The 25,329-nt window shown below is 32.8% G+C and overlaps 1 protein-coding gene and 1 non-coding gene across 7 annotated transcripts in view; one reads left to right on the top strand and one right to left on the bottom strand.

The window, feature by feature from the left end:
* Arb2a (ARB2 cotranscriptional regulator A) overlaps positions 1–25,329 on the bottom strand; it is a 430,754-nt gene that overhangs the window by 276,174 nt on the left and 129,251 nt on the right. For 5 of the 6 annotated variants that reach the window (XM_074077088.1, XM_074077083.1, XM_074077087.1 and 2 more), the window contains 2 exons: positions 17,662–17,727; positions 12,409–12,600 (listed from right to left, as the gene is read on the bottom strand). In XM_074077088.1, coding sequence (XP_073933189.1) covers positions 12,409–12,600; positions 17,662–17,727 — 258 coding nt within the window. The remainder of the gene's footprint in view (positions 1–12,408; positions 12,601–17,661; positions 17,728–25,329) is intronic. The other variant, XM_074077086.1, reaches the window with a different exon arrangement.
* LOC141424378 (small nucleolar RNA U3) lies at positions 1,409–1,619 on the top strand. Its single transcript, XR_012449316.1, has one exon. It is a non-coding gene; the product is annotated as a small nucleolar RNA U3 (small nucleolar RNA).

Here is a 25,329-nt window from a genome sequence, read left to right as displayed (position 1 = left end):
TTCAAATAGCTAAACCTCCTCTCTGGGCTAATGAACTAATTTAATTTCATAATAAAACATAAACACTGTACCTGTTTTTCATTTTAAGTTTAATTTTCCAATTTTATTACACCAAAATAGTAAGTGGGAGAGCCCTGAGAAACTATTGGTTCAATATTTTAATTGCTTATCTCAAAATTACATTTTCTTTTAAAAAGTGAATCATAGCTTTAAACTTGTTAATGTATGGTTGTTACGTCTTTCCTATACAACCCAAGTTTTTCTCTAAGTGAACACTGCAAATTGCCTTGGATGGGCAATGAAAAAGCAATGCCATTTATTAATTTTGTATAAGCTATCTTCCACTAGGGAAATTCCATAGAGAAGAGCAAGTCTGAATTTCAACATACAATGCCACAGGCAGAAAGCAAAAGAAGCTAAACAAATGCGTCCCAGAGAGAGGAAATCCCTGCAGTAGCAAATGACCAAGTGCATTCCTCACTAATCAAACTTTGATATTGCAATTTGTTAATTTCCAGGAAAAAAAGACAATTACCAATAGTGTAAGCTGGTTCTTACAGATGCATTTAGCTTATTTAAGTTTTGAATATAACAATGCACTACTATTTAAAAGAGTAGTATATTTCCAAATCATTAAAACTTCAAGTAAGTGTGCCTGAAAAATCTTAATGTAAAGACAGTTTCTTACTATCAGAAAATGCAAAGTCAATAGTTCAAAACTGTTCTTGACATCTGCTTTTGGATAAATATTCTCTGAAATATTTTCAAGGTCAATTTGTTATCAGAAAAGATAATTGTATTCAAATATGAAGCCCATGGTATAGAATAAGCAAGTAGTTATTTCTCAACAGAACTAACAAGTTTTCAAATAACCGTTTATTTCTTTCTTTAAAATCAACAATACTTGATTAGAAGTTGAAATTTTAACCTACACAGATATTTTTGTGCAGGGAGGCATGTGTGTTTGTAGATGTTTCATGAATAAGTTTTAAAACAAATCTATTTTTAATAATAAAGAAATAAATTGATCCTTATTAGTAAGCCTTATTTAATATTCTATGTTCAAGCTGTACCATAACAGAAATACATAAATGCATATGTTATAAGTTTTTATCTTAAATTGTTTTTTTTTTATTTTTAAACTAACACTGAAATCAACATATGTAATCACAAAGATAACAATTTAAAAGATTTATTTTAAAACAGCTAAGTTTCAGTAACACTATTAAGTATGGGAAAATGAAACCTATAATAGAAGCAATTGTTTTCCTTATCAAAGCAAGGCAAAGTTGAACTGCATACTTAAAGTAGTTTCCCTAATTTTTTTATGTTACAGGAACATTTACATTATCTATCATTATAGAAATAAAAGGCCAAAAGAGTGCTTCTTGGAAATACTAGCTTTCAGAAGACTATACTTCCAGGATCATTTCTATGGTTTGTTATTAGAAACTAATTTTCAGGCCAGGTGTGGTATTACATGCCAATAAACCTAGTTATTTAGGAGGCAGAGATGGGGAGAATCATAGTTTGAAGCCAGCCCAAGCAAAACTCAACCAATAAGCCGGGTAATGGTGATGCATGCCTAGTTGCATAGGTTGGAGAATTTCGGTCTGAGTCCAGCCCTGGGCAAAAACACAAGACCATGTACAAAAACCAACTAAAGGAAGAAAGGGTCGGGCATGGGTCAAGTGGCAGAGTGCTACCTAGCAAGCATGAGGCCTTCAGTTCAAGCCCCAGTACTGCCACAGAAAAAAAAAAAAAAACCCCACTAACTTTGCTAGGTATGGCGGCACACATCCCAGCACTCAGGAAAGTGGAAGCAAGATAATTATGAGTTTGAGGCCAGTCTGAGACACAAAATGACTTCCAGGCCAGCAGGTCAGGCTAAAAGAAAAATAGTAACGTTAAGAGAATACTTTATTCTATAGTTTATAAAATACAAAATAAGTTATAAAATAATAAATTATGAAATAACTTATTTTCCTTCAGAATTTCAATTACATTGGACTGGACGCATGGTTCAAGCAGTAGAGCACGTGCTTTCCAAGTGTGGAGCCCTGAGTTCAAACCCCAGACCCACCAGAATTTGAATTATAGTATATACTCATTATAACTTAAATTCTAGTGTAAAATATAATAGTGTGCTATGCTATCTCATTCCTACATGGCACTCCTAAGCTATGGGTTAAATTTTATGATCTCTAAGGTCAAATGTGAGTGACCTTGAAAATGTATCAATGTTTAAAAAAAAAAACACTAAAAATTGGATACCTAACCCACTACTATTTATGCTCTTAATTATCATCTAGCTTTCTTCCAAAAGCTCAAACTTCAAAAGGCATATACATGGCCATAAATCCATTTTGTAAATATAGTATTATCTCCTTTCATTATTAGTAAGGATTATAAACACAAAAGTACATATATCTTAAGATTGTTGAAATCTAGATGCATACTTGGTTGTGTGGGTTACTGATTACATTAACATTTGGAGTAAACTATATCACTTCATTTACAAGATTCTAAACATACAAAGTATACCAATGCGCTACAACTAATTCTGACAATGCCTTATTACAAATTTTAAGTGGTAATTTGTTTTCTCTGCAGAAAAACAAAAGTCTATGTATTCTTCATACACAGAGTTAAGACACTATTCTACACAACCCAGAATTACTGTTGAAACATTCCTAATTTAAGGAAGTTATATTGCAAATAAGAAAAAGTAATTAATAGATGTCTTTTTCCATATTAAATCTTTAAGCTGTAATTAGGCATTAGAATTGTTAATATGCATTGATATAGACCATTTACACTGGAATCGGTATTTTTAAATGTCTTTTATTTATGCCATGTCAATTGCTGAATAAAATCAAGTAGTGTCAGAGTATGAGAAGCAAATAGTATCAGAAGCATGAAATGCTCCTGATCAACTCCCCTGGGAACTGGTAATTATTTACCCTTAAATTCATGTGCTTGATAGTATTTTCTTTAAAATATTTTATTTTACTGATTAATTATAAATATAACACACTTAATCTAAAGCTTGTTGATTTAAGTTAAAGGTATAAACTGTACTTTCATAAACAAATTACCTGCTTCCATAATTTACCATCTCAGTTATTAACATCAAGTAAATGACATAACTATTTTAAACTATTTCCCACTAATAAAAGCTGACATTCTTTCCATTTTAGTTCTTCTCTTCAAATTAGTTTGAAATTCAGAGGAAAAACTGCTAAATACTAGAAGTAAGTTTTAAAATCACGTCCAACACAAACAAAAGTATAAAGGTTTAAAAACTCAAAGAATCCACAAGTAGAATAAGAAATGCAAACCTGATCTATTTTTAGTCTTTTGTTAAACCTAGGTTACTCAAGAATTGTCAACTAATTATTCCATTTTATTGATGACACTATTTTCTCCAGGGAGGTTACAGTAAAAGTTTAACCCTGGAGCAAGTCCTGGCTTCTCTACTGCTTCAAAGTGTCACAGCATTGAGAACTAAGCCAGAGGTGTCTCTCACCTACTCAATCTCACACACTCACTCCCAACACAACTCTCATTCAGCAATTCAGATTACCTTAGCTGATTTGAAGAAGAAACATAGAACAGGGATCAGAAGTTAAAACAAAATAAAAAGGAGAAAAAATATTCATAAAGCTCAAGAGAAAAGCAGATTTAAAAGACATTACAATAACTCAAGAGAACATGGTAGAAATTAAACAAGATTTTTAATGTTCTCCTTCTTTGCATTTAAATTCATCTCAAAGCCCACTGAAATTCTGATCATACACAGCCCCCAAGGCTTTTGACATACTTTCAAAAATACCTTCTGTTTTCTTTCTAAGTCTCCAGAGTCACTTCTTAGGTAGCCAAGAAAAAAAGCAAAGAATTCAAATATGCATGTAATTTAGAAATCAAAAGATCAACTATAAACAAATTACAATTATAACCATTATCTCTCATGTAATAATGGTACCTAATCATTTTTAATCGGGTGTTTTTCCTTATGCTCTTACATGAAAAAGGACTAGGTCTGCTTCAAAAGATTTTTGAAATCAGGTACAGATGTAGGTAGAGGAATCAACATTGGGCATAAAAGGCCTTGAAATATTTTTCTTAGGATGAAGTCAGAATATCAAGGCCCTTTGTACTATCACAGCTAACTCTTTACCTAACTATAGAAAGAACTTATGTCCTGCTTAATTAGTTCAATACTAGAGATAATCTAGACAAAAAGCTATCACTAAATAGCTTATATCTATCTCAAAACAGTGGCCAAAATTCCAGAAGGTAATTGGATTTTCAAAACTGAACACAGCTTTTTTTTTTATAACCTCCCAATTCAGTCATGACAGGGCCAGAAGGTAATGATATATCTGCCATGATGCAACGAGCAGACCTGTCTACTGTCAAGAGTTGAAATCATAAAGGAATAAGCTGTCGTTAACACCTCTCTCCAAACACTAGAGCTGTCATCTCATTGTTTTCTTTTGCTGGCATGGGGGATGGTGTGGTATACCTTGTCAGTTCAGAAATGTGCTAAGCTTTTAAACCTTCTGGAATTTTTTTACTTCAACAATCTTTTATGAAGCCTACAGTGTAAATCCTTAAATTTTCTTTAATTAATTTATATTTTCCCTCAAAGTTTACTTTTAAAATTTGGAATTAGTGATGTTGGTTTCAACCTATAGTTTAGTATTATTATATTTCAAGTACCAATAAAAACATTCATTTTTAAAACAATTTGAAATTTAAATTTCAACCACTCTTTAAGGGAAAATATAAATGACAATTTAAAGGAGATACTTGTAGTTTTATATTCAACATTTAAATATTATAATCGCTCAGTAATGATTAAGCCAGTAATTGTAATACCACAATAGCATATTTCATAGATATTTTCAAAATTTTTATATCATAGAATAACTTTAAATCTGCAATTCAAACCTACTCAGAATAGGAAGTAAAATAAAATCAAATTAAAGGTTTGTTGCATAAGCTTCCAGGAATGTTAATATTTATCCACGTATGTATGCGGATGTATATACATACACGTGTAAACACCCTTTTTAAACAAAAGAATTTCATCCTTGCATTTTCACTTAATAACTCATTATTTCATATAAATGAATACAGATACATACAAATATAACTCACTCTTTTTAATAACTGCATAGTCTTCCATAATAAGAATGTACTATTGCTTAATAAAACAGACCTCTATTGGTAGAAATTAGGGTAGCTAGAAGTTCTGCGTTGCTATGAGAATCAATGGACACATACATTGTGCATTGCTCTAGTGTACATTCCAACAAACATAATTTAAAATCAGAGGTTAGTGATGTACACTACATTTTAGGAAACATTACTAAACTGCCACCTAGAAAGATTATTTCAATTTATGCTTCCACCAATGTCTAAATTTAGCACTATCAACTTATCACCAAACAACTTACTATCTGCTAAGCTGATACTTTAAAACAAGTACCTTGTTTTAAAAAACATATCTTTAATTTTCATAATTATTTTCAATTTCTAGCAAAAAACATCAAAGACTAAAGTCATGTGAACAAAAATATATTTTAAAATGCCATGAAATTTTCATGATTTTGAAGTGCCTGGCACTTTCACGCATGTATTCCTTGCCATATTCCTATATTCTGCTTGCACTATACATTCAATAATTACTTATAAGCTGCTACATGGCATTATTCCTGTTAGAAATATGGTGTTTTTTTAAATTTTCTTACTGTTACCTAACAACTAACCAGGTAACCAGAGGTACCTATTAGAATCTCATTAAAATTTCCCATCACCAAATCTGTCAGATACTTACATTATATTACTTAATAGCATTTAGTAGGAAGACTAGTAACTGAAGGTATTAGTTACCTTGTTACCAAAAAGTTTACTACTAACTTACTGGAAAAAAAAAAAAAAGAGCATGCCAGATTCTAATATAACTGTTTCCAATGGCTCCATGAACAATTGTGAAAAGCAGTCTAATCTCCTATGACCAGACAGTTTTACAAATATACCTGTCAGAAAAAGGGAAAAAAATCTAAAGTAATTATTCTACTGAAAAAAGAACTTAAAAAGTCAATAAACAGAAAAGTTATGCCATATATTCTTCAATATAGTAAAACTATAAAATGTTCCAGGATGATGAATATTTCTAGATACAAAGTCTTCTTCAGAAATTTATCAAGCATTTGGTACAGAAATTTACTCTATACTACTTGTTTTAAAGATACAAATTATAGATTGACTACCCAACATTAGAACAACCAAATAAAAAAATGTAATAGAACACTATACTGAATTATTTTATATCTATTTCTGTTACAAATCACACTAAAATGTTAGTTTAAAAATAGAAAAGGAGTGATAGTCACCCATCAGGATAAAACAAGTGGGAAATAATAAAGGAGAGAGATGTCAATAAATTTATGTAAGACTGTTGGAGAAATGAGTATTAGCTTGGTCTTACAGAAGAAATTCAAAATTAGCTGCCTCCAGAGGGAGATGGAAATGAGTCCCTAGTTAGTTACCTTGAAAGAGGTAATCCTTATAGCTACATAGGCACTAATTATAAACTCATAAAAGGTACAATTATTTGACTCCTCCCAAAGAAGTTAAAAATCAAAAAGCAGATTATAATCTCACATTGAGAGTTTTTCTTTTATAGAAATTTATCCAGAAAAGGAATATAGGACATCAGAGCACAGAAGTGGAAGAGAAAGAAACAGAGATCAAATCAGGTGTACTAAGCAAAATATCCACAAAACTATTTAAAAAGAACTCCATTCAAAATGATAGAAAAGCTGTAAAAACTTTATGAAAGCATTAAGGGATATAGTAGGTAATCTCCCAGAAACAAAAGAAACATAGATTAAAAATAAAAGAGAAAGAATGAAACAATTAGAAATACAATGTAGCAACTCACAATCACATAAAAAGAATTAATGAGAAGATTAGGATCATCAAGAAACAACACAAAAGTTTCCTGGCACTAAGGATCATGAGTGTGCAATGGAAATTTAAGAGAACCACCAAATGCCAAATAAAATCAATCAAAAACAAAACCGCATAACAAGGCATAGGAGATTCCTTTCTTCCTTCCTTCCTTCTACCCTCCTTCCAGTTCGTTCCCTCCCTCCCGCTCCCCCTCCCTCTCTCTTTCTTCCTTTTTGTTGTTTTTAGGGGGATAGGATCTCACTCAGTCAAGGCTGGCCCCAAACTCACTATCCTCCTGCCTCCACCCCTCCCAGTGCTGAGATCTAAGCAAGAACCACCACACTTGGCAATGATTCATTTCTTAACACCAGAGAGAAGGAGAGGAAACTTCTATCAACAAGGATAAGAGGAATGGTCAGAATGGTATTAGACTTCTCAATTAAAATAATTCATACTGGAACACAATAAAATAAAAACTTTAAATACAGAATGCAAATTATTTTTAACCTGAATGTCAATTTCTACTGAATTATTAAAATGAAGTGAACAAGCAGACTAAAGGCATTTTTCAGAAATGCATTTTCATATTTTATTTTGTATTAACTTTGTGATGGTTCCAACAAAATAAGGGGATATATCAAGAAAGCACAGGTCAAGGCCAGCTATGTAATTACATCTATAATCCCAGGTACTCAAGAGTAGAGAAGTTTGAGCCCTGCCCAAACTAAATTATACCCTAACTCTAAAATAAAGGGGAGGTGGGATGAAGCAGCAGATTAGAAGCATCCACCATTTTAACTCCATGAATGAGACTAGTCAAGTAACACAGGAGAGTCTAATCTGAAGAGAGAAGGAAAAGAGCATCAGGAGCCACAAAGAGGTAACATGACAGTAGAAAAGCACAGACAAACCTGGGCAACAGACAAAAACAACAAACAGGTCCCGTCCTGTGTCTAGCCCCTTACTCCATTGGGCTCCAAGAGGAGGAGATGAAGCTAAGTATATTGGCAATTCTAGCACAAAATAAGCCCATACCTCCTGCAAGCCTTAACACCAGTGCACGGATTTGGTAGGACACTGACTGCTCTGGTGTGGATGGCTAGCCTGGGTAGAAAAGGACAATCTGTTGCTCCCCTTATCTCTGAGAGCTGTAGCAAGATGCCACCTTTTTGGTTTTTTTTTTTTTTTTTTCCTGTCATACTTAGGCATTTAGGGATTCCTTTTCTATCTTTTGACCACGTACAACTAGGTGTTTAATATTTTTGTTGTTAATGTTGTACCTATATTTTCATGTGTGTTTTAGTGGGAAGGGGAAATCTGTAGTAATTAGCTCAGCCCACCATGCCATAGACCCCAAACTGCATAAAATTATTTTGATAAACATAGTATTAATCTTATATCCAAAATAAGTAATTATGAAAGTAGCCAATTCGTCAGAATAATCTCACTATATGAAATTAGAAAAAATGCTGTCTCAGTTAAGCAATCATTTCATGAAAATGCTAAAATTTATAATTTTAGCCAGGTAAAGTGTTATACTCCTAAAATCCCAGTTACTTGAGAAACTAAGGCAGGATGTGAGTTCAAAAAGCACCCTGATCAACACAGAAAGACTCCATTTAAAAAATAGTAATTTTAAGTCAGTTTGAATATAAATCACGTATAGACAGTATGTTGAAAGTATCCATCATAGTTTAAACTCTCAATTTTTTTCTTTTTGTAGTATTGAGGCTTGAACTTGGGGCCTACACCTTGAGCCACTCCACCAGTCCTTTTGTGTTAAGTATTTTTGAGATGGGGTCTCGCAAACTACTTGCCTGGGCTGGCTTCCAACTGCAAACCTCCTGATCTCTGCCTCCTGAGTAGCTAGGATTACAGGTGTGAGCCACTGGCACCTTGTTCAATTTTTGCTGATTCTATTAGAAAACATTTTCTGTATTGTCCCAATCCTTGTTTTAATAAATAAAAATGCCATCACATTCTTTGATTATACCTACAGACTAAAAGGTACAAGTTGGCCCTCTCCATCTGTGGGTTCTTCATGTATGGATTCAATAGCCATGAAAAGAAAATATTTAAAAAGTTTACCTGTACTGAACCATTTTTCCTCATCATTACTTCCTAGCAAATGTTTATATTGTACTAGGTATTAAAAGCAAAACGGTAATGATTTAAAATACATGGAAGAATGTGTGTTGCTTAGATGCAAATACTATGGCATTTATAAATGGACTTGTATAGGTAGATTTTGGTAACCTGGTGGGGAAAGGAGGGGTCCTTAAAGCAATCCAAACAGTACGTCAACACCAGCAGTTCTGATGTGGTAACTAGACTAGCAGCATAAATATCATCGCATATTATCAGAACTGTAAATTCTCAGATCCCAACCAGACTTTCTCTGACTCAAAAATTGAAGACTGAAACAAGATAATTTATTTTTACATAAGCCCTTTCTGATACCTGGTAAATTTTGACAAGATAGATGTTTTGAGACAAGGTCTCACTATGTAGCCCACGATGGCTTGAGCTCACAATCATTGTGCCTATTCAATGCTGAATTATAGGCATATGCCACCACATCCAGCTTTCCATGAGATTTTTTTTAAAGTACATCTCAATCAGTCAGAGCCTGGACTAGGGTAAAGTCATAATTTGAAGTTCTTCATATTATACACCCCTGTCCTAACCCTACAATGAGTATCCAAATAATTTCAGTGTTATCTACCTTCCTTGTCCCTTTTATAAATAAAAACAGAAATGTCAAAAAAATATGCATGAGAAAAGATCAAAGAAGAAACAAATATAAGTAACTCTCTAACAGTACAGACAATGAATAGTGCTTGGCTACATGATAAACTATTTCTTACAGTGGTGACTTATCTGATATGCACCATTCCTCTAAGGTAAAAATCTCAATGTCTTTTTACAATAAAGTTCTGAAGTAACTAAAATGCAAGAATTATAATGTCTATGATTTTCAAACCATGATTATGGCGCTGAGGGAATTTGGGGGAGAAATCTTAGGTTCCAATCTTCACACCCCCATTTCAACTACAGTGAATCCACATTTTGGGGGGGAGGAGTACAAGAGTTCGAACTCAGTACCTTATGCTTACTAGGCAGGTGCTTTCCTGCTTAACCTTTGTCCCTAGCCCCTTGAAAAATTTTTTTAACTTAATGCTTTTCATAAAACAGTCCACTCAGTGACAGAGTTGGTTGGTTACACATTATATTTATATGCATCTAATTATATCAAAAATCCGCCAAAAAAAACCCCAAAATATTTTTAATAGCACTGAGTAGAGATGATAAGGCTGGTCTCAAAAAATGTCAGAATTTAGTTCCATTGTGATATGAAAATTGATAGCCCATGAAAAACCAAGTAGTGGCTCCCACTATTTTCTAAACTATAAAATTTAGGAAAACTCCAAAAAAATAAAAAGAAAACAAAACCAGAGCTCATCTCATTTCAAAATAAGAATGAGAAACTGTTTTCCTCCCTATAGGGTACCAGTTCCCCTAAAACACCATTCTTCCCAGTTTACCTACTCCCTTCACCCAGAGCAGCCCTAAAAACTACCAGAGAAAACACTATAAAAAGGTAAAGTCTAAGTAGTAAAAATCACTTTATCTAGATTTAAAAGACAGACTTGCTTTTACAAACTCACCATGAAATAAATTACCACAAAAAAGTTCATATTCATGAGAATAAAGTATAAAAACTAAAATTTAAAAGCACCCCGCAATATTTAGAAATCAGCTTCTTCCTGAATTGCCATAATCTAAAACCACAGGACAAGTCAAGGCAGGGAAATGTGGTTATACCAAAACACTATTCCTATCTATAAGGACAAAATGACTTAGTATTCTAAAGCTATTGAAAAACTTGCACCCTCGTGTTGGGGACATTGTTAGTCCACTAAAACAGATATTTGGCATAGTTTCCCATGTACTTTTTACTTCAAAAACCTTACACAACAAAAAAATATTCTAGAATTGGCAATGCATGGGTGGTCTCTAAATGGGATAATGTAACTGCCTAAAATATTTCACCAAGCACTCACTCATTGACAGCAGCACCCGATTTTCATTGCTAAATTTTATTTTCAAAGACTTACTGAATTGTGTACACAGTTTTCATATGTTCTTCCTAAAATGCAGACAGAATCTTACCCTAATTACAAATTAATGTATCAGACAGAATGTTAATTTCACTATCTATAACCTAACTACAAAACACTTTTAAATATGTCATTTATGTGAGCTACTTCAGTCTAAACTTCAATTTATTAACTGAGTATTCAGCTAGTTCATTTATTAACTGAAAACTTAGTTACTTCAAGTCTACTAAAAACATAATAGAAGTTAGCAGTCATACCAAAACCAATCTCTTTGTTTTCATTGTTTATGAAAAGGGAAAAAAACATATACTTAATCTAAAAAACTCAACTTCAGAGTATGAGGGTTCTAAAATGTATTAACAAAATACATATTTTAGAAGATGGGCTGAGACTTGATATTAATATTAGAGTCAAAAGAATAAAGAATATCTGTGCATCCAATAAAGCTTTACAGTTTTAATTACAAAAATGTAGTAATGTCATTCTTATAAAGAAAACAAAGCATATATGGACATATACACTATTCCTAAATACTTTTTCATCTTATAATAAAAATTTCATACAAGATGCCCACATTTTTCTAAAGATTTCTACCCACATGTAAAAAGAAGTCCATACTTTGCAAAATGTGGCTAATCCACTGCAGAACTTAAGAATGAGTCAGAAAAATAGCAGCATTAAGATTAACAACAGTAAGTCATAAAAACTATTTCACTATTACAGGAAAGAAAACCTTGCATACAGTTTTAAGATAACACTTTAAAAAAACTTTGACTCCAAGTAATAATAAAATATTCAAAAATATTATAATTTGCCATTTACTATATTTGTTTTCTACTTAAAGCATTTTATTTGTGGCCAACAAAATATTCTAAAGAAATGACAAAAAGCATTGAGTTATTTAAACTATTCCTTTAAATAGTGAGAGATTAATTAAAACTAAGAGATCTCCTTCAGTTTCTTACTTCATTAAATTTTGGTAAACAAAGGTTTACAAAAGAAATCATGATATTTGTGTGAGAAGTATTTTCAATGTTGAAGAATATTTGATAGTTTAATTGACATTTCATATGTAATTAAAAAATTAGAATAGGAAATATTCATTTCACATACTTTAACTAAGTCCTTATAAACTCAATTCCCTTTATTTTTCCTCATAACTGCAAAATAATGCAGAACAGTCATCATACAAGTAAAATAGTAACAATTTGATGAGATTATATTTAGGACATGCTTTTCGAAGAGACATGATAAAATAATTTATAACATATAATAAAACAGAACCATAAAATACAAAAAGCACAAAGGAAATTGCACTTACATCCACAGCTCTCTTAATAAAAGGTATCTGTGTGCCACTGTCCAGATCTTCATTTATAATAAGCCTTCTAGCCCACTGACCTGCCCTGACAACACCACTACCATGAATTAAAACCATCAGTTTCTGTGGATTTGTCAAAGCATCCTCACTCATAAAGATAAAACTCTTTGGTTCACTTTCAGTGGCATCTACCTGTAATTAAAAAAAATTAAATAATAAATAAATGTTTTTTGATTAGGCATACAAACAAATGAAAAAACAACTAGTGGTTACTGTAAATTACTGAATGATTATTTTAGAATGTTAAAAACAACTTTAGGATAAAATTAAAATATTCACAAGAGATTAGCAATTATATTTTAGGTAGATAACCAAGATAAAACTTAAATACAAAATATATGGAAAAGAAAATTTGAAATATGCCTCCTTATATTATTACTATTTAGTGTTAGCATCCTAAATAAAAATAACTTTCTCAGTGCTTTCTATGGCTCAGATACTATGCTGACTATTTTGAAAACATTTGTACTTAATGATGATTCTATTGAGGTGGTAGTATTATAAATTTTTTGGCACTACTGGGGATTGAACTCGGGTCTACCATTTAAGCCATTTCCCCAGTTCTTTTGCTTTCAATTTGTTTTTTCACATAGAGTCTTGCATGAATTTTGCTCAAGTTTGACAAATAATACTTATTTAAAAGATGAAGAAATTGCAACTTAGGTAAGTTTAAATAAGTTGCTAATGGTCACACAGCTATTAAGTCTAAAATTTTATAATTGAAGTATATTACACCTACAATAGAAAATAGAAAACTCCAATTTGAACATATACCTATTAGAAAATCATATATAAGCCATGAATATTATAAACTTTTTAAAGAAGGAAAAGAAAACTATTTAAAAATTCATACACATAGAGCTCTGTTTAAGAGGATTTTCAAATTGCATTCAGATTGTAAACACAGGATTTCATCCCAATTAATTATGCATTCCAATAACTTTACGTACCAGTTACTTACTGGATCAGTAGAGAATATTCTTACCATTTTGATTGTGTTTAATATTTAGGTTTTTAACTGGATGATGTATGATTTAAATTTGAAAGACATAAAAGACTAAGGAAGCGATAACTTCCCACCTTTTATTATATTGCACACATTGAGTGGTAGTCTACATAAGCAGCAGCTAAAAACTGGGAATGGAAGCTTTTGTGCAGTCCTGTCACTGGTAACACATATACCCCACAATGAGATCAATCCACATACAGTGTAATACACCAGCTTTTCATCTTGTCAACATTATATATTCATACAGTTATCAAAATAAACTTCAAATACCAAAAATGCCCTGGAGTCTAAATGTTCCCAGTCACTATGAATGGCAATAGAAATATAAAAATTCTCTACTTCTAAAAAGCAATCAGACTAGTGTCAGTATTAGATGCTTAGCTATTTGTCTAAATAGAGCACAAATGGGGATTAGTTCAGCAAGAACAGAACAACTATAGGGCTTAAGAAAAAAGGGCTACCTTCTCAGGGAAGCTTTTCCTCACTACCCTTTAAAATGTCAAACACCTCTCTAGTAATTCTCTAATTCCATTTCCTGTCTTGTTTTCTTCTACAGCACATACTACAATCTAACATATTATATACTTTATACATCTATTTGTACATTTGTTTATTTACCCTCTGCTCTCTCCACTAGAATGTGAGCCCCAAAAGGTAAAAAGTTCTCTATTTGTATTCACCTACATTCTTGGTGTCTAGAACAGAGCCTGGCATGTTATAGGTACTCAGTAAATAAAGAAATGAACAAACTTTTGCTTTCATTAAGCATTGGCAGTGACTTCCTTTAGATAAAAAGCCTTAAATAAATAAAGCATCCTCTGTAAATGGTTATAATACTTCCTTGATTCAGAAAGCATATAATAAAAAGTAAATTAATAAATAATTGTAAAGAATTTCAAAAGAGTGACACAATGCTAAGAAGTAAAACAACATAACTTTATTATTAGAGATTAAAGTGCAGAAAGAGGGTATAAAGTGAAACATCACATTAGCTTCCCCACATGCTACACACAGACTAATCATACTATGACAATAAAAGCAACTATGACTGAAGCCACCCAGTAACAAGTAGGTGAGAGCCAGAGGAAAACCAGATCTGAGAAGAAAAACTCCCTTTTCCCTAAGAACATTACATGAAAACAGAAGAATCACTCAGTTAAAGTAAGTAAACAAAAGGAAATAGTGAAAAGAAGAAGAAGAAAAAAAAGGCAAAGCTGTTACTGTACAATAAAAAAGAGGCCACGCTTGTTTCCAAACAGTACATCTAAACCTGTACAAATAAAGTGTTTTCTTAAAGTTGATGAGGCCTTAATGGATCCTGGAATGGCCATGGAAATCACCATCTATTTTTTTTTTAATAAGACAACTGTAGCTATAGACCTTCTATACATAGTGATTGTTATCTCTTTTCTTTTTTTCTGACTAGGTCCCCTTTTCACAGGCAGAGATCTGAGTTAATTTTTAAAGCAATGGAAAGTTACTACTTTCTTTGTAATTGGAAGAATACTTATTTTTATAAGACAAAACATTTTATATTATAATGCAACTCCAGAATTTTTAAGAGAATACAAATTAAGGTAGCCATGAGTAAATGAAAAAAAGGTTTTCTTGAGCATTGGAAAAGCTGTCTTTGAAAATATGAGAATATCAGAATATACAAAGAAAAACAACAATGAACATGAAAATGAGGACTTAGGAATATTAATAATTAAATGGTAAACACAATATTGAGTTTGTTATTGGGTAATTTTCATCAATAAAACAGAGAACTGACTCTGAACATGATAAATATAACGTATTCTGTAAAAAGTTAATGCTAAGCAAAATAACTATATTATAGTAAAAATATATTATATAGTAAGATATCTATATGAATAAAATAATTTATCTTCATAATCCAAGAAAGTTTTGAAAAGCTTTTCCAACTATTTATCTTCAAATAGTGGTGATTAATTAAGCTAAACTAAGTTGTCTTTAAGGAATACACACAAAGGTCCTTCCAGTACACCACTTCACTTTATTCACAAATCAACTTCAATTACTATTAGGTCAATGACAACACAAACACTTTTTAGGAGTCAAAGATTCATTTGGGGGTACTCACGAACCCTATAAATTATAATCTTTCATTGAAACATGATGTATGTAATAAGCTGAGTAAAAATTTTAGTGAAGTTAGCAAGATAATTCATGTGTCTAATATTCTGCACAGTATGGAATACTATAGCAGAGAATATTTTGTGATCATTTATGTGAAATACAGAGATTAAAAACACGATCACCATTTTTACTCTTAAATAATGAGCTTCTGGAACATGCGGTCATTAAAAAGCATGGAGCTCCTTTTTAAGTAGTTTAACTATAAAACTAAAAGTTCTTACTCTGGAAAGAAAGTTTGGAAGTATTCTTTCAGTAAGAAGAATACCTCCTTATGAAAAAATACACTTTCACTTTTAACTCTGTGATTAAAAAAAAAACTCAAGAAAAATTACTGAAAAAATTTCAGAACTATGTAAAATACGTCATCATTTATGAAAGATATTAATTTAAATTTTTAAGTTCATAAAGTATTAAGAAAAAATAGACCTGAAGCTTATTTTAGGTCTTAGATAAATCTCTCCATATGCTTGTTTGCTTTAAAATCTACGTTTAAAATGAAAAATAATCAGATTTATAAAACAAAGTGCTCAACCTAACCTCAGTTTTTCTATAAATACAATTAATACAATTTAAATATGCAACATGATCTACACAGCTAACTATCTCAAGATAATATTTAAATCTAGAGATTAAAGTAAGGTTAAGGGTTCCACGGAATTAGAAATATTATAGAATAAATATGAATTGTGTTGTATCAATGAATACCTAAGAATCTAAATATAATCCTTCAGAAACTCTCAAAGAAATTTTAAAATTAACAAGAAAGGAAGACTAGATAAAATGACAAAATTCTACCTTAAATTTTCAGAAGACCAAATTTCAGTATTCAGTTTGATAGAAAAAGAAATGAGACCTAAAGTCAAAACTAATACAAGCAGTTTGAATCCAAAAAATTACTGACACACTCATGGTCTAAAAGATACTAAAATCTAGGCTTTTACATATTTCTAAAACAAGGAAAGTTTGCAAATAAACCAAGAATTGGCCAAGCTATTACACAGAATAATGTATTAACTAATATCTCATGAGCACTGAGAATAGGCAGAACTTGAATGGTCCCTAAATAAATATTTATTGAATTAAATACCTAATGACTTAACAATGAGATCAACAACATGAGTAGAAAATGAAATGTAAAATAGCTTTTTAAATTTTACTATGAAATCAATTGTGGTCATGGATAGTATTAAGAAATCCACAAACCTCTCAATTTATAGCATTTCTGAAAATCTGATATAAAATTTCATTCAAGCAAAATTATCTATAAAAAGTTTTGCACATTAAATAAATTATATTCATCAAGTCTTCCAGATTTTGTATTCATCATAAGGTCAGAGAGACGTTAGGGAGAGCAAAAACCATCTAATCTAGTCCAACCATCACTTTATACATGAGATTACTGATTCTTCATTTGAAGGCTAATATTTCATGTCTTAAATTAAAAACTGAAGGCTTTTTTTGAGAATTTGAGCTTCAAAAATTTTCACTCAAAAACAACAAAATGTGCAAAATTGTCAATCTTCTGCCAGAAAAGAAAGGAGCAGTGTTACAAAATAAGAAGTATAAGGAATGACTGGGAATGTATATAGGAAACAACATATTATGTATGGAAATAAAACATACATTTTTAAAAAATCAAAAACTATTCAAAGAGTTAGTGAATATCGAATGCAATAAAAAATGAATTGATTTACTTCAAATAATGAATAAAAATAAATTACTCCAGCAAAACAAGAAAGGGTTAAAGAAAGGATAATCCATTTAATTTTGTCATTTTTTACAAAACAGTCTGAAAAATCAGTATTTTTTCCTTTATCCTGAAGATTATTACTTTATTTACTATTACACAAAGAGATGATGTATAATGAAGTGCCTTTTATATTATCACTATCAATACAATAGGACTTTTACATTTTAACATAGTACAGTTAGCCTGAAAGAAAAGTTTACATCTGAATTGAAAACCATTTTACTTGAAAATAAACATTTCATTTGGAAGAAATAGTTTTAAAAAATGGACTTACTGGAATAGAGATTTTTTTCAAATTACAGTCCTTTTCCAGGAGCTCATATACATATTTCGTGATGATCTAAGTAAGAAAGAAATAAAATATTAAGATACAAAGTCATCCATTATCAAAATTTTAAAAATTTTTTAATAAATTAATGAATGCTATTGCTGTAAGTGAATGGCTCTTTATCATAGAATTCTTTGATACATTAGGAAATTCCTTAATTGCTTGCAATGGTCTACTTCCTCCTGCTGTGTGAATAACTAAGGACCTCAATACTAAGGATTGGGATCATTTTTTGTAAAGTCACAAAACTTACAAGACTTTCTCTTTTGGAAAAGAATACTCTGATTTTTCTTTTTCAGTGCTTCTAGAACCTGTTTCTCTTACAATTTCCCTATAGGTATTATATCTAATATAATTCCATAGGGAGCCTGAATCTTTTTTTTTTCAGGGGGGAGGGGGCAGGAATGTTGAACTCAAGTCTTCATGCTGGTGTTCTACCACTTGAGCCATTCTGCCAGCCCTGGGAGTCTGATTCTTCACAAGTATTTTGTATTCACTAAATCAAGGAGGGAAAGATCAGTGGTATTACACACAGAAAAGGAAAATTGACCCAGCAAAGTCAGGTACTGTCTATATTCTGTTTATGGGAGGCAGAAACATGGTCTCCTCAAAGATGTCTATGGCTCAGATCCTGGACCTATAAATATGTTATGTGTGGTAAACAGACCTACACATATGAGGTATTAATCCCAGATTATCAGGGTGGGTCCAATCTAATCCTGTAAATCCTTAAAAGTGGAAAGTTCTAAAAGTACACATGTTTCAAAGAAATGGAAAGTAAGAAAGACTCAATGGGCTGTTACTGGTCTTGAAGGTGGAAAATGTCCAAGGAATGTGACCTTTAGAAAGTAGGATTACCATCAGTTTACAGAAATGACACTTCAGTCCTGCAACTGTAAGGAACCAAATTTTGCCAACAATGCAAGTAAGCAGGACTACTTCTCTCCAAGAGTCTACACAGCCTGTCCATACCTTGATTTAGTCTGCTGGATATCAGAATAGACTTCTGACTTGTAGAATTATGAGGTAACAATTCTGGGTGGTCTTAAGCCATGAAACTAATCATAATTTGTTACAGCAACAATATAAACATAAAATATATCTTCCATAAAGGAAGGCAAAAATAAGGAAAGGAATATCTGGGATGGAAACAAATATTTAATAGTTTTAATAGTCATTTTAAGGGGTGTTTCCCCTCCCCCAAATATCTTTTGTTATCATTATGCAAAATATCACACAGAGTAATTTTGGCAACACCATAATCAAAATTCAATTTTTTAAGAAACAAAATAGACCATGACCTGCACCTCTGCCAGAGCGAGCTTGGTGAGGACACTGCTGGTTCTCCCACACAGGGAATAAGATGACGAGTTCCAGAGAATACAATCAAAAAAATTTTTGCACATGGATGATTTCAAGATGGTGACTAGAGGGAGGAAGCAGAAAGCGTGCTTCCTAAAGTAAAATCTTGGAGAGGCACTGGAGATATGCCTGGCAGGAAAAAACACCAAGAAGAAGCAAAACTCTGACTCATCCCCACTCCCAGCCTATGCATAGCATCCCCACTCCACGATAAATGGAGAAACCAGGAGGGCTCATGAGCCGCCATAAGCCAGCTCTCAGACTGCTTGGGAAGATGCAGACCACCAGAAATCACCATTGTTATTATTACAAGCTAGACAATATGGAATTACACACAGTACAGGGACAGTAATAATAGCAAGGGCAATGATGAGAAGATGGAAAAAAGAGGGAAACCACTTTCCCCCCAATAATAAATCAGTACAGGAACCAGAGGGAAATGAAGAAAACAGATACCCAGATACAGACTCCAACAAAATGAAGATAAACTATGCCAAAGAACCCAATGAAAACTACAAGAACACGCTGAAAGAAGAAATCCTGCAAGTAATCAATGAGAATTTTATAGAGATGATACTGGATATGGTTAACCAAAATATGCAGGAGACACTCAAGAAATTCAAAGACAACAAAAATAAAGAATTTGACAAAGCACAAGAAGAAATAAAAGAAACTATAGAAGCAATGTATAAACACCAAAGTGAAACAAAGAATGTGATTAATAAAGAGATAAATGAACTCAGAACAAAAACAGACAATATCAAAGAGAAAGAGACTCAGGATATATAAGAGTCTCTTATATATAAGAGGATATAGATGCTTATAGGAGACGCATCTCATCGATAGAAATAAGCATAGGCTTAGGATGAAAGGCTGGAAGAAGATTTACCAAGCCAATGACCCCCGAAAACAGGCAGGAGTAGCAATACTTATCTCTTATCCTAAGCATAGGCTTAGGATGAAAGGCTGGAAGAAGATTTACCAAGCCAATGACCCCCGAAAACAGGCAGGAGTAGCAATACTTATCTCTGACAAAGTAGACTTCAAACCTACATTGATCAAACGAGATAAAGAAGGACATTCTATACTAATAAAAGGGGAAATAGACCAAAAGGAAATAACAATTATCAACCTGTATGCACCCAATGTTAATGCACCCAATTTCATTAAACATATGCTGAAGGACCTAAAAGCGTATATTAACTCCAACACAGTGGTTGTGGGAGACTTTAACACCCCATTATCATCAATAGATAGGTCATCTGAACAAAAAATCAATAAAGAAATCCTAGATATAAAAATATACCATAGATCAAATGGACCTACTTGATGTCTATAGAACATTTCATCCAACTTCTACACAATATACATTCTTCTCAGCAGCCCACGGAACTTTCTGCAAAATAGATCATATCCTAGGGCACAAAGAGAGCCTCAGCAAATATTGGAAAATAGAAATTATACTATGCATTCTATCTGATCACAATGCAATAAAACTAGAACTCAACAACAACAACAACAAAAAGACAAAAAACATGCTAACAGCTAGAAACTGAATAACTCATTACTTAATGAACAATGGGTCATTGATGAAAAAAAAGAGGAAATTAAAAAGTTCCTGGAAGTCAATGAAAATGAAAATACAACCTACTGGAACCTATGGGACACAGCAAAGGCAGTCCTGAGAGGAAAGTTTATAGCAATGAGTGCATATATTAAAAAGACTGAAAGATGTCAAATCAATGACCTAATGCTACATCTCAAACTCCTAGAAAAAGAAGAACAAGCAAATCCCAAAACAAATAGAAGGAGAGAAATAATAAAAATAAGAGCTGAAATCAAGGAAATAGAAACAATCTGAGGAAGACTATAGAAAGTGGACAGATCTCCCATGCTCATGGATTGGTAGAATCAACACAGTAAAAATGTCTATACTCCCCAAAGCAATCTACATGTTTAATGAAATTCCCATCAAAATCCCAATGACATTCATCAGAGAGATTGAAAATCTACCATTAAATTTATATGGAAACACAAGAGGCCATGAATAGCCAAGGCAATACTCAGTCAGAAGAACAACGCTGGAGATATCACAATACCCGACTTCAAACTATATTACAAAGCAATAGCAATAAAAACAGCATGGTACTGGCATAAAAACAGACATGAAGACCAGTGGAACAGAATAGAGGACCTGGATATGAAGCCACACAACTATAACCAACTTGTCTTTGACAAAAGCGCTAAAAATATACAATGGAGAAAAGACAGCCTCTTTAACAAAAACTGCTGTGAAAACTGGTTAGCAGTCTGCAAAAAACTGAAACTAGATCCATGTTTATCACCCTATACAAGTATTAACTCAAAATGGATCAATGATCTTAATATCAGACCCCAAACTCTAAAGTTGGTACAGGAGAGAGTAGGAAATACTCTGGAATTAGTAGGTATAGGCAAGAACTTTCTCAATGAAACCCCCAGCAGCACAGCAACTAAGAGATAGCATAGATAAATGGGACTTCATTAAACTAAAAGGCTTCTGCTCAACAAAAAAAACAGTCTCTAAACTGAAGAGACCACCACAGAGTGGGAGAAAATATTTGTCAGCTACACATCAGACAAAGGACTGATAACCAGAATATATAGGGAACTTAAAAAACTAAATTGTCCCAAAATCAATGAACCAATAAAGAAATGGGCAAGTGAACTAAACAGAACTTTCTCAAAAGAAGAAATTCAAATGGCCAGAAAACACATAAAAAAATGCTAACCATCTCTAGCAATAAAGGAAATGCAAATTAAAACCACACTAAGATTCCACCTGTTAGAATGGCCATCATTAGAAACACCACTAACAACAGGTGTTGGCGAGGATGCGGGGAAAAAGCAACCCTTTTACACTGCTGGTGGGAATGTAAACTAGTACAACCACTCTGGAAAAAAATTTGGAGGCTTCTTAAAAATGTAAACATAGATCTGCCATATGATCCAGCAATACCACTCTTGGGGATATACCCAAAAGAATGTGACACAGGTTACTCCAGAGGCACTTGCACACCCATGTTTATTGCAGCACTATTCACAATAGCCAAGTTATGGAAATAGCCAAGATGCCTCACTGCTGACGAATGGATTAAGAAAATGTGGTATTTATACACAATGGAATTTTATGCAGCCACGAAGAAGAATGAAATGTTATCATTCGCAGGTAAATGGATGGAACTGGAGAACATAATTCTGAGTGAGGTTAGCCTGGCCCAAAAGACCAAACATCGTATGTTCTCCCTGATATGCGGACATTAGATCACGGGCAAACACAACAAGGGGATTGGACTTTGATCACATGATGAAGCGGGAGCACACAAGGGAGGTATGAGGTTAGGTAAGACACCCAAAAAACTAGATAGAATTTGTTGCCCTCCATGCAGCGAAACTAATGCAGATACTTTAAAGTGACAGAGGCCAATTGGAGAAGGGAACCAGGAACTAGAGTAAAGGTTAGTTTGAGAAGAATTAATTTAGAAGGTAACATACATGCACATGAAAGCAATGCAAGTCAACTCCCTGTATAGCTATCCTTATCTCAACTAGCAAAAACCCCTGGTCCTTCCTATTACTGCTTATACTCTCTGTTCAATAAAGTTAGAGATAAGGGCAAAATGGTTTCTGCCTGGTAGTGAGGAGGTAGGGAGGAGAGGGAGAGGGTGAGTGAGTAAGGAAGGGGGTGGAGGGAAGGGGGGAGAAATGACCCAAAAATTGTATGCACATATAAATAAAAGAAAAATAAATTAATTTTAAAAGAAGAAAAGAAACAAAATGAGATGATTTTTTCTTAGAAAATTAAGATGTCAATTGATTTTGTGCCATATTATGTAATCTAAAATAGATTCTTTCTTCAAAGAGTTCAAAGGTGTTTCTTCTATGTATTACATTCATTTCATTTTAGAACAGTGTATTAAATGTATGCTAGAACAGCTTTATTTTGACTGGTAATGGCAATTTCAAAAGCTATGACAATACGTTAAAGCTAGATGATAATATTCTAGTGATTAATATAAAGATATTTCTATATTTCAATGTACTATTTAAAATTATACTCCTTATACTTTCACAGGAAGGTAGTGATACTGTAGACTTGAAAGAGTAACCTAAATATGTAGGTCTAGACATATGACTATGAAGTCACACAATGACCTCCCACTTCAAGAAAAATGGCTTTACTAAATGAGATTCACTAAAATGCATGGTAAATGCTTTCTGATAATTTCCTATGAAATCAACCTAAAATTGTACCACTTTGACAAATATTTAAGAGACATAAATTGAGAAATAAAAATTAAGCTATTTTGGCAGTTCAAATCTTATATTAGCAAGAACGATAATATCACAGTCAATTCTCAATTTTCATACTATAGGATAATACAAAATTTTTAAATTTTTTAAATTTCTTACATTTGGCATTTAGGGACTGTGTTTGTTCTGTAATTTATAATGTATCTTGCAAATATATCATAAATTCAGTAAAAGTTGACATTGCCTACTGCTTAACTTTGCTTTCTTCTCTAATTCCTGACTGCACAAGAAAACAACCATAGACACAGTCAATCTACATCTAAGGTAGTTCTCTCTGCTTAGAATGTTCTCCTCAATCTAGTCATCCTCCTAGTTATACCTTACATGGCAACTATCTGAAGTAGCATTCTCTGCCTCATCTAGCCCTCCAAAGGAGGGCCAAGTGTCCCATCTCTATGCTCCTCTGGACAGAACAAAATTATATTTCCTAACATACTAGTTTGATATAATTTACCTGTCTACAACACAACTTGTCCTAGACCAGTAGGATTTGGGTGTCCTACCCTTACTCCTCTTTTTATTCACAGGATACTGTCTGGTATATTAAGGGTATGTATTTTAAGATAGGACAATAATTTTCCTCCCCATCCATTCGGTATACATCTTTTGAGGAAGATAAGTGTTTCTGATTTTTAAAAACCTTTTCTAATTGCTGAATCAAGGCTTAGGAAGAAAGCATCAAGAATTCATTCGCTGGCTTCCAGATTGCATAGGACTGCAGTTCACATTTAGAAAAATAAAAAAAGTAAAAAGATAATTTCAAAAAAAGAGATAAAAAGTATTTCAGTCAGAATGTCATCTGTGTTCAAATATTCACTGGAAAATATGTTCAAAGATGAAAAATAAAAGTTTTAAGAGAATAAGCACACTTTAAAATTGTATCTTAATTCTAAGAAAAAACACAGGAACTTTCAGTTTCTAGCTCAATGTAAAGAATCTAAAAGTAGCTACTTCTGACCTCACAAAAAGATAGATGCTGAACAAAGTAAAAGTCAATAGTCCTTCTTATACTCATTGGTGATTTGAGGACACAGGACACACTATTTTTGAATTAGATTCAAAACTGTAGAGCCAAAACTGGAGAGACAAGCAAGCAGATACAGAAAGTCAGTTTACTAGGAACAAAACTCCAGGAGCAGAAAAGTTCTCAGCTCAAAGCAGAACTGGGGTAGAAACAATTTAAACAGTAACAAATTAATTACTGGAGTCTCACTGGGGACTATTGTAAGACTTAAAAAACTAGCTGGACCTGCATACCCATGTTTATTGCAACACTATTCACAATAGCCAAGTCATGGAAACAACCAAGATGCCCCACTATTGATAAATGGATCAAGAAAATGTGGTACTTGTACACAATGGAATTTTACTCAGCCATAAAGAAGAATGAAATCTTATCATTTGCAGGTAAATGGATGAAACTGGAGAACATCATTCTGAGAGAGGTCAGCGAGGCTCAGAAGACCAAATATCGTATGTTCTCCCTCATATGCGGACTTTAGATGTAGGGCAAATGCAGCAATGTGGCTGGACTTGGATCACATGACAAGGGGAGAGCACATACAGGACATATAGGAATAGGTAGAAAACCCAAAACATGAAAGCATTTGATGTCCCCATTCCAGAGGAACTAATGCAGAAACCTTAAAGTGACAGAGGTTAACATTAAAAGGGGATCAGTAACCAGAGTAAAGATCAGTTAGAGATGAATCAACATGGGTTGTAACACATGTATGTGTACACAAAAGCAATGCTAGGAATATTTCTATATAGCTATCCTTAACTCGACTAGCAAAAACACTTTGTCTTCCTTATTATGCTTATGTCTTTTCTTCAACAAAATTTGTGATAAGGGCAGAACAGGACCTGCCTGGAACTGAGGGGCAAGGGGGTGAGAGA

This window comes from Castor canadensis, chromosome 6, assembly GCF_047511655.1.
Source record: "Castor canadensis chromosome 6, mCasCan1.hap1v2, whole genome shotgun sequence".
Lineage (NCBI taxonomy): Eukaryota > Metazoa > Chordata > Mammalia > Rodentia > Castoridae > Castor > Castor canadensis.
Note: the sequence above shows the minus strand (reverse complement) of the source record. Positions and strands in the feature narration are given on the sequence as shown.